Genomic DNA, 11157 nt, shown 5'->3' with positions numbered 1-11157 from the left:
CAAAAATAAGGAAGGCGATACAAAAATTATTGCTATTTGAAATTCAAGAAATAAGCTTCGAAATTTTTAATGTTAAAAATAATTTTTGAAACTAATGTCCTATTGTTGTATTTGTAATCAATAAAATATATTTATAAAAAATTCTAATTGTTAAAATTCAGGAATTTTCCAGTTCGGATATTTTATAAATCGGCAATTTTCTGTCGCGAATTTTATTATTCGGGAATTTTCCAATTCGGTAATATTATAAACTGTCGAGAATTTTATTATTCGGGATTTTGCAATTCGGGAATTTTATAATTCTGAAATTTTACTATTCGATAATTCTAAATTGTTGAATTTTATTTTTCGGCAATTTTCCAATTCGGTATTTTTATTTTTCGGTAATTTTATAATTCGTGTAATTTATTATTTGGGAATTTTCCATATCGGTATTTTTATTTTTCGGCAATTTTATTATTCGCGAATTTGATTAATCGAGAATTTTCTAATTCGGGAATTTTACAGTGTCGGGAATTTTATTTTTCAGGATTTTTCAGTCGTCCCGAAAATTTAACTGTTTCATTTTTGGTTGAAAATTGATCATTTTTAGTTGGAAATTCAAGTATTTTGTTGGAAAGTTCGTTCTTTTTGGTAAAAAAATTAATCTTCACTCTTTTATTAACAAGTAATTTTCGTTTTTTTTAGAAAATGTATTATTTTAATTATAAAATCACCACTTTAATTGAAAAATGAGCTATTTAGTTAAAATTTTATTATTTCTGTGGCTGAAAACTTACTCTTTTTACTAATAATTTTATTATTAAGTTGAAACTTGAAATACTTTGTTAGAAAATATTTTTTTTTTGAAAATTAAGTTTTATTCTAAACCGAAAATTTAAATATTCTAGTAGAATTTTCTATAATTTCAGTTCAAAATTCATCTTTTTGGGAGGACATTAATTATTTTTAACTAAAAATTGATGGATTTAATTTTTGGTTGATAAAGGATCTTTTTTAGTTTAAAATTGATCTTTTTAGCTTAAAAAATCAATTATTTGATTGAAAATTGCCCCTTTTTAGTTTAAAACCTAAACAATTTAATTAAAAATTCATGTATTTTGTCAAAAAAAATTTGTTCATATTGGTGGAAATTAATTTTCTTCCTTGCAAATTATTATTTTTTCTTAAAACTTCAACAATTTGTTTTCAATTTTCTTACTCTCGTCCGAAAAACCTTTCCTAGCTAAAAATTCAACTAAAAATTGAAATTCAAACTATTTTGTTGAAAAATATTTTTTGGTTGAAAATTAATTTTAGTTACTAACTGAAAATTTAAATATTCTAGTTGAATATTCCATAATTTTAATTAAAAATTCATCTCTTTGGAAGGACGTTAATTTTTTTAACTAAAAATTTAAATATTCAATTTTTCGTTGGAAAAGTATCTTTTTTAACTGACTGTTCTTTAATACAAATTTAAATCATTTTTGTAATAAAAATTTAATTACGTGTTTCAAAAACTCCTTTATGAAAAAACAATTATTATTTTTTTGAAGATGTATCATTACTATTAAAAATTTATATTTTTGATAAAAAATGAAGCATTGAGTTAAAAATTTATTATTTCTTTGACTGAAAATTAATTTTTTTTTAACTAAAAATTTAATTATTCCAATTAAAACGTGAACCAGTCTGTTAAAAAATATTTTTTTGCTAAAAATTATGTTCTGTTTTAAATTGAAAATATTCTAGTTCAATATTCCATCATTTGAATTAAAAATTTTTGTTTGAAAAGGGATTTGTTTGTTGAAAATTCATCATGTATTTTTTTAAATTATTTTTTTAAAAATTATTATTTTTTTTTAAGGTGTGTTATTTTACTTAAAAATTTATATTTCTGATTGAGAAATGAACTATTAAGTTGAAAATTTATTTTTCCATTGTCGGAAAATTTATTTTTCATTAAAAATTAATTTATTACAATTGAAAGTTGAATTATTTTGTAAAAACATATTTCGTTGTTATAAATTAATTTTTGTTTTCATTTTATAAATGTAATTATTCAATTATTTAGTTGAAAATCGACCGTTTTTAGTTTCAGAAATGGACTATTTAATTAATAATTCATGAACTTCGTTAAAAAATTCGTTTTTTTTTCAATTATTCTTTGGTTGAAAAATGATCTATGTAGTTGAAAATTTATTTTTTCTTTGGCTAAAATTTCATTTTTTTCAGTTAAAATTTAATTATTTCGATTGAAACTTGGAAGTATTTGGTTAAACAATTTTGTTTTCTTGAAAATTAAGTTTTGGTTTTAAACTGAAAATGTAAATATTCCAGTTGAATATTCCATAATTTTAATTTAAAGTTTTTGGTCCCCTTTTTTCGTTTAAAATTCAACTATTTGGTTTAAAGTTGGCCCTTTTTAGTTTAAAAAATCCACTATTTAATTAAAAATTCATGTATTTTTTAAAAAAATTCGTTCTTTTTTAAAGAAAATAAATCTTTTTAATTGAAAATGAATCTTAAAAAACCATTATTATTACCTTTTTTAGTTGAAGATTTATCATTTTAATTAAAAATTCATATTTATGGTTGAAAAAGAAACTATTGAGTTGACAATTTATTATTTTTTCTGGCTGAAAATTAATTTTTTTACTAAAAATTTAATTATTTCAATTCAAACTTGAACTATTTTGTTAAAAAATATTTTTTGGTTGAAAATTGAACTTTTTTTATGTAAAATACAACTATTTGGCTGAAAATCGGCCTTTGTTGTATTGAGAAATGGACTATTTAATTAATAATTAATGTACTTTGTTCAAAAATTCGTTATTTTTTAATTTTTCTTTGGTTGAAAAATGAGCTATTTAGTTGAAAAAAATTTTTTGGCTCACATTTTTTTTTGCCGAAAATGTAATTATTCATTTAAAATTTGAACTATTTTGTTGAAATTTTTTTTTTTTAACTGGAAAGGTAACTATTATATTTGATTATTCTACAATTTATATTAAAAATTCATTTCTTTGAAAGAACGTTAATTTGTTTAACTTAAAATTTAAATGTTCAATTTCTGGTTGAAAAGTATGTTGAAATTTCAACTGTTTTGTTAAAAATTTGTTTGTTTGTTGAATAAGTTTTGGTTTAAACTGGAAATTTAAATATTATAATTGAATATTCCATAATTTTAATTAAAAATTCATCACTTTAATGGAAAAGTAAGCTATTTAGTTAAAAATTTATTATTTCTTTGTCTCAAAACTATTTTTTTTACTTACAATTTAATTATTCCAATTGAAACTTGAACTATTTTGTTAAAAAAAATTATCTTTTAAATTAAAAATTGATCAATTACAGTTAAAGATTTATTATTTTAGTGCAAAATTGATATCTTAAATGACAATTCAATTATTAAATTTGTGGTTGAAAATTGATCTTTTTTAGTTTAAAAATCAACTATTTTATTGAAAATTGATGTTTTTAGTTAAGAAATTCAATTATTTGATTGAAAATTGATCTTTTTTAATTTAAAATTTAACTACTCGGTTGAAAGTTAGCTTTTTTTCTAGTTTTTTGGTTAAAAATTAAATTTTGTTCTTAAAACTTAAATAGAATTTTTTTAGATTCAAAAATTGCTACTTAATTAATTTCTACTTAATTTTTTTATTTTATAATAAATTTTAGTATTTTTAGTTTATATAACAACCTAATAAATTCTTATTTGTATAACTTTTTTGTAGATTATAATTCGTCTTTTTGGCTTTGAAAATTAAATAATTTTCTTGAAAATTTATCCTTATTTTTATAACTTTTCTATATAGAATTTGTCGTTTTGGCTTTTAAAATTAAATAACTTTGTTGATAATTAATTTTTTTTAACTATTCTTTTTTCTTTTTATTTGAAAATTTGAACCTTATTATTATTATATTATACTTTAATCCAATTAAATCTTATTATATTTTCTTTTTAACTATTATTATGAAATTAAAACTTAAAAATTAATCATGTATATTGTCGAAGTTGGAAATTTGTATTTTTTGACAAAAAATTAAGCTTCTTGGTCGTAAATTCATCTATTTTTTTCAAATTTTTATAATTTTCTTAATGTGAATAATTTCTGGTTTGAAATTTATCCTATATATTATATAAGTTAAAAATGTAATCAGGAATTTAATATCGTTTCTTAAAAATTTATCTTTTTAGATTTAAAAATAACTTTTTGTAGATAATTCGACTTTTTGGCTTTTAAAATTAAATATATTGGTGGAAAATTAGTCTTTTTTGGACAGAAGAATTATTTTCTTTGTCGAAAAAAAATGTTTATGATTGAACAGTTAATATTTTTGTTACAAATTCGTTTTCTTCTTCTTTTTTTTTTTTAATAGAAAATTAAGCTTCTTGGTCAAAAATCCATCTTTTTGGTTTAAATTTTAATAATTTTATTCAAAATTCGTTTCTTTTTTATTTTATTTGTTTTCAACAAATTTTTTTATCTGAAAATTTTACTATTCCATTTTTGGTTGAAAATTTTATTTTATTTATTGTGTTAAACAGTCATCTTTTTGGGTAGAATTTTTTTTTTTAAGTTGAACTTTGCAGTTACAAATTTAATTATCGTCTTAAAAATTCATCGTTTCTGGTTGAAAATTACATTTTTTTGTTAAAAATTCATCTTTTCAGATTCAAAAAATGCGGATTACTTTTTTTAATTTTAAAATAAATTTTAGTATTTTTAGTTGATATCAAAAACTAATTTTTTTGGTAGATAATTTGTCTTTTTGGCTTTTAAAATTAAACAATTTTGTTGAAAATTCGTTTTTTTTTTGGATTTTATTTTTTTATCACATTTTTTAATCTGAAAATTGAATTATTCCATTTTTGGTTGAAAATTTTACTATCTTCTTAAAAATCCATCGTTTTTAATTGAATATAATATTTTATTGTTAAAAACTCATCTTTTCAGATTTAAAAATCGATGCTTATTTTTCTTATTTTATAATAAATTTTAATATTTTTAGTTGATATCAAAAACTAATATTTTTTTGGTAGATATTTTGTCTTTCTGGCTTTTAAAATTGAACAGTTTTGTTGAAAATTCGTCTTTGTTGTTAGAAAATTAATCTTCTTGATCGAAAATTGATGGTTTCGGTTGAAAATCTAACAATTTTGTTATTTATATTTAACAATTTAACAAAATTGTTATAATATTTTTAATTATTATTATAAAGTTAAAATTTAATCCTGTAAATTGAATAAGTTAGAAATTTGTCTTTTTTATAGAAAATTAAGCTTATTGCTCGAAAATGATTTTTTTTTTGGTTGAAATTTTAGCAATTTTTTTCAAAATTCGTTTATGCTCTTAAAACTAATCTTTCTTGATTAAAAATGATATTTTTTGTTAAAAATTCATCTTTTTAGATTTAAAAATTGCTGCTTTTCTTGTTTTAAAATAAATTATAGTATTTTCAGTTGATATTAAAAACTATTTTTTTTTGTAGATAATTTATCTTTTTGGCATTTAAAATTAAACAATTTTGTTGAAAATTCATGTATTTTGTTCAAAAGTTGTCTTTCTTCATAGAAAATTAAGCTTCTTGATCAAAAATTTATCTTTTTGGTTGAAATTTTAATAATTTTATTCAAAATTCGTTTCTTTTTTATTTTATTTGTTTTCAACAAATTTTTTTATCTGAAAATTTAACTATTCCATTTTTGGTTGAAAATTTAATTATTTTTCAAAAGAATTTATTTATTTTGTTAAACAATCTTTTTTTGGGTATAAAATTATCATTCTTTTTTAAAAGTTCATTTTTGCCGTTACACATTTGATTATCTTCTTAAAAATTCATCTTTTTTGTTTGAAAAGTATATTTTTTTGTTAAAAATTAATCTTTTCAGATTCAAAAATTTCAAGTTTTTTTTTCTTACTTTAAAATAAATTTTAGTATTTTTATTCGATATAAAAAAACTATATCCTTATTTTTATAACTTTTTTATACATAATTTGTCGTTTTTGCTTTTAAAATAAATAATTTGGTTGAAAATTCATGCATTTTGTTCAAAATTCGACTTTTTTGATAGAAAATAAATCTCATTCGTTAAAAGTTTATGGTTTCGGTTGAAAATTTAAAAATTTTGTTATTTATATTTAACAATTTAACAAGTTTGTTATTATATTTTATTTTTAATTATTTTTATGAATTTAAAACTTAATCCTGTATATTGAATAAGTTAGAAATTTGTCTTTTTTATAATAATGTTGTGGAAAATTCTTTTTTTGTTGGATTTTATTTTTTTGTATCGCATTTTTTTATCTGAAAATTTAACTATTCCATTTTTTCTAGAAAATTTAATTCTTTTTTAAAAGAATTTATTTACTTTGTTAACAGTCATCTTTTTGGGTAGAAAATTTTTCTTGTTTTATAATCTTTTTTTTGTTAAAAATTCATATTTTCATATTCAAAAATTTCGACTTATTTTTCTTATTTTATAATAAATTCTAGTATTTTTAGTTGATATCAAAAATTAATATTTTTTGGTAGATAATTTGTCTTTTTGGCTTGTAAAATTCAACAATTCTGTTGAAAATTCGTCTTTTTTTATAGAAAATTAATTTTCCTTTTCGAAAATTTACGGTTTCGGTTGAAAATGTAACAACTTTGTTATTTTATTTTATTTTTTATTATTATTATGAAGTTAAAACTTAATTATAGATATTGCGTAAGTTAGAAATTCGTATTTTTTATAGAAAATTAAGCTTCTTGGTTGAAAGTTTATCTTTTTGGTTAAAATTTTAATAATTTTGTTAAACAGTCATCCTTTTGGGTAGAAAAAATTTCTTATTTTTATAAAGTTCATTTTTTCGGTTACAAATTTTACTATTTTCTTAAAAATCCATCGTTTTTTATTGAAAATTATATTTTTTTGTTAAAAACTCATCTCTTCAGATTCAAAAATTGCTGCTTACTTTGTTTATTTTAAAATAAATTTTAGTATTTTTAGTTGATATCAACAACTAAAATTTTTTTGGTAGATAATTTTTCTTTTTGGCTTTTAAAATTAAACAATTTTGTTGAAAATTATTGTATTTTGTTCAAAATTCGTCTCTTTTGATAGAAAATTAAGCTTCTTGGTCGAAAATTCATCTTTTTAGTTGAAATTTCAATAATTTTGTTGAAAATTCGTGTTTTTTTTAAATATTTGTTTGTCACATTTTTTCTCTGATTTTTTTATTGAAAATTATATTTTTTTTGTTAAAAATTCATCTTTTCAGATTCAAAAATTATCAAAAACGAATATTTTTTTTGTTAGATAATTTGTCTTTTTGGCTTTTAAAATTAAATAATTTTGTTGCAAATTCATGTATTTCGTTTAAAATTCGTCTATTTTGATCGAAAATGAATCTTCTCCATTCAAAATTTATGGTTTCGTTTGAAAATTTAACAAGTTTCTTATACTTTATTATTGATTAGAAATTCGTCTTTTTTTTATAAAAAATTAAGTTTCTTTGTCGAAAATTGATCTTTTTGGTTGAAATTTTAATAATTTTAATATTTTAATATTTTTGTTACAAATTCGTTTTTTTCTTCTTTTTTTTTTAGAGAGAAAATTAAGCTTCTTGGTCAAAAATTCATCTTTTTGGTTGAAATTTTAATAATTTTGTTGAAAATTCGTTTTTTTTTAAAATTTTATTTGTTTTTAACAAATTTTTTTGTCTGAAAATTTTACTATTCCATTTTTGGTTAAAAATTTAATTAGATTTATTGTGTTAAACAGTCATCTTTTTGTAGAATTTTTTTTTAAGTTGAACTTTGCGGTTACAAATTTGATTATCGTCTTAAAAATTCATCGTTTCTGGTTGAAAATTACATTTTTTTGGTAAAAATTCATCTTTTCAGATTAAAAAAATGCTGATTACTTTTTTTAATTTTAAAATAAATTTTAGTATTTTTAGTTGATATCAAACACTAATTTTTTTGGTAGATAATTTGTCTTTTTGGCTTTTAAAATTAAACAATTTTGTTGAAAATTCGTTTTTTGTTGGATTTTATTTTTTTATCACATTTTTTTATCTGAAAATTGAATTATTCCATTTTTGGTTGAAAATTTGATTTTATTTATTTTGTTAATTAGTCATATTTTTAGGTAGAAAATTTTTCTTATTTTTTTAAAGTGCAACTTTTTGGTTAACAATTTTATTATCTTTTTGAAAATCCATCGTTTTTGATTGAATATTATATTTTATTGTTAAAAACTCATCTTTTCAGATTAAAAGATTGCTGCTTATTTTTCTCATTTTATAATACATTTTATTTATCATAAAAATTTTATATAAATTTATAAAAATTCATGTATTTTGTTCAAAATTCGTGTTTTTTAATGGAAAATTAGTCCTCTTGGTCGAAAAGTCATCTTTTTGGTTGAAATTTTAATAATTTTCTTATCTTTTTGGGTAGAAAATTTTTCTTATTTCAAGAAAGTTTAACTTTTCGGTCACGAATTTGATTGGTTTTTCAAAAATTCATTTTTTTGATTGAAAAATAGATTATTTTTTTAAAAATTGATTTTTTCAGATTCAAAAATTTGTAATTACTTTTCTTATTTTAAAATAAATTTTAGTATTTTTAGTTGATATCAAAAACAACAATTTTTTTGGTACATAATTTGTTTTTTTGGCTTTTAAAATTAAACAAGTTTGATGAAAATTCATGTATTTTGTTTAAAATTCGTCTACTTTGATCAAAATTATTAATCCTGTATATTGTATAAGTTAGAAATTCGTCTTTTTTTTATAAAAAATTAAGCTTCTTGGTCGAAAATTCATCTTTTTGTTTGAAACTTTAATAATTTAGTTGAAAATCGTTTTTTGTTGTATTTTTTATATTTTTCATCTGAAAATTTAACTATTACATTTTTGTTTGAAAATGTAATTATTTTTTAAAAGAATTTATTTATTTTTTTAAACAGTCATCTTTCTGTGTAGAAAATTGTTCTTATTAGTTCATTTTTTCGTTTACAAATTTTATTATCTTCTTAAAAATTTATAGTTTTTTTTTAATTGAAAATTATATTTTTTTGCTAAAAATTCATATTTTCAGATTCAAAAATTGCTGCTTACTTTTCTTATTTTAAAATAAATTCTAGAATTTTTATTTGATGTAAAAAATGTGTATGTCCTTATTATCTTTCAGCTTGGTTCGAAACAAACAGTGGCAATTCATCCATCATCAGTACTCCACAACACGAAACATTCACTCGTCCTATTTACTGAAATTGTCTCTACGGGGAGACATTTCATGAGAGGACTCTCTGTTGTTCAAACTGATTGGTTACGGTAAAAATGTGTCTCTTTTTTTTTTAATTTTGATTGAAAACTGTAAATATATTATATTTATACAATTATAAAAAATGTTTATTTTTTATTTTTAATAATTTCTTATTTTAAGACTTTTTTAGTAAAAAAAAATAAAAAAAATATGAGGAGTTTTAATTCCTAATTTGAAAAGCAACAAAACTTGTTTGTGCAGATCGAACTTTAAGAAGTTGAGCTACTTCATCAAGGAAGTATAATCTCGTTTGAATTAGTTAAACTCGAATTTTCATTGGTTTGGATTAGCAGCGCGTAAATATTTAATTAAATTATACTTTTGCTCAGAATTACGTAGATGCAGAAAACTTTCAAGAGTATCTTCGTTGAAAATTAATTTCTTGATTGGTTAAAAATTCATTTCGTGAAAATTCAATGCTCTGGTTTGTGTGAAATCAAATATTTTATTGAAAATTCGTGTGTTTTTTTATTATTTGTTTTTAATTGGTAGTTTAACTATTCCATTTTTTGGCAAAAATCTTGTTCGTTGAAAATTTATCTTTTTGGCAGGAATTTCATTTTTTTGTTGTTGAAATATCATCAATTACATTTTTTGTTGAGAATCAGTTTTTAGGCGAAAATGTAACTATTTGTTTGAAAATGCAAACGTTTTTGTTTGAAGTTTAATTTTTTTTTTAAATTTAAAATTCAACTATTTTCTTAAAAATTCATCTTGCTTGCATAAAAATTAACTTTTTTGTCGACAATGCAATTTTTAGGTCTAAGAGTCAACTTTTTCCTAAAACATTCGACTTTCTAGATTAAAAATTCATTTAGTTAATTCAAAATCCATTTTTTCAGGTTGAGAATTCAACAATTTGGTTAAAAATTTCAATGTTTTGTGGAATGTTTACTTATTTTGTTGAAAATTTAACATATGGTTGAAATTGAAACAGTTTTTGTTTAAAGTTGAATACATTTTTTATTAAAAATTCAACTGGTTAGATTTAAAATTAATTTTTTTTGTTAAAAATTCAATTTTTGGGTTTAAAAGCCAACTGTTTTCTAAAACATTCGACTTTGAAAATTTGATTATTTGATATAAAATTCATTTTCGTAGGTTAAAAATGCCACAGTTTGATTAAAAATTTAAATATCAGGTTAAAATTTTAATTATTTGGTATAAAAATTCAACCATAGTATTGGAAATTAAATCTTTTAAATTAAAAATTCAACTACTTGGTCGAAAATGCAACAATTTTTGTTGAAGGTTTAGTCTTCTTTTATTACAAATTAAATCATTCTCTTGAAAATTCATCTTGTTTTATTTAAAATCGAACTATTTTGTAAAAAATTTCATTTTTGAGAATTCAACAATTTGGTTAAAAATTCAAATATTTGTTGAATGCTTACTTATTTTGTTGAAAATTCAACATTTGGTTGAAATTGCAACAATTTTTGTTTAAAGTTTAATTTTTTTATTAACAATTCAACTGTTTGCTTCAAAATTCATATGGTTTAATTTAATATTCATCTTTTTGTTCAACATTCAATTTTTTGGTTTAAAAATCGACTGTTTTCTAAAACATTTTATTTTACAGATTAAAAATTCGATTATTTATTGAAAATTCATTTTTGTAGGTTAAAAATTCAACAATTTGAATGAAAATTAGAATATTTTTGGTAGAAAATTTAATTATTTGGATAAAAATTTAACTATTTGGTTGAAAATGCAACCGTTTTGGTTTAAAGTTTAAGGTTTTTTAAATAAAAAATTCAACTATTTGCTAGGAAATTCATCTTGCTTGCTTAAAAATGAATTTTTCCTTTGAAAATTCAATCTTAGGCTTTAAAGGTCAATTGTTTT

General features: G+C 19.6%; 1 protein-coding gene across 1 annotated transcript in view; it reads left to right on the top strand.

Moving 5' to 3' along the window:
- LOC117182994 (ATP-dependent RNA helicase DHX33) overlaps nucleotides 1-9387 on the top strand; it is a 39449-nt gene extending 30062 nt beyond the window's left edge. Inside the window, exon 7 of the mRNA XM_033376122.1 lies at nucleotides 9175-9387. Coding sequence (XP_033232013.1) covers nucleotides 9175-9321 — 147 coding nt within the window. The 3' untranslated portion in view covers nucleotides 9322-9387. The remainder of the gene's footprint in view (nucleotides 1-9174) is intronic.
- Nucleotides 9388-11157: the final 1770 nt, after the last annotated feature.

This window comes from Belonocnema kinseyi, chromosome 2 (assembly GCF_010883055.1).
Source record: "Belonocnema kinseyi isolate 2016_QV_RU_SX_M_011 chromosome 2, B_treatae_v1, whole genome shotgun sequence".
Classification (NCBI taxonomy): Eukaryota; Metazoa; Arthropoda; class Insecta; order Hymenoptera; family Cynipidae; genus Belonocnema; species Belonocnema kinseyi.
The sequence above is the reverse complement of the archived record's forward strand: the minus strand, read 5'-3'. Positions and strand labels throughout refer to the sequence as shown.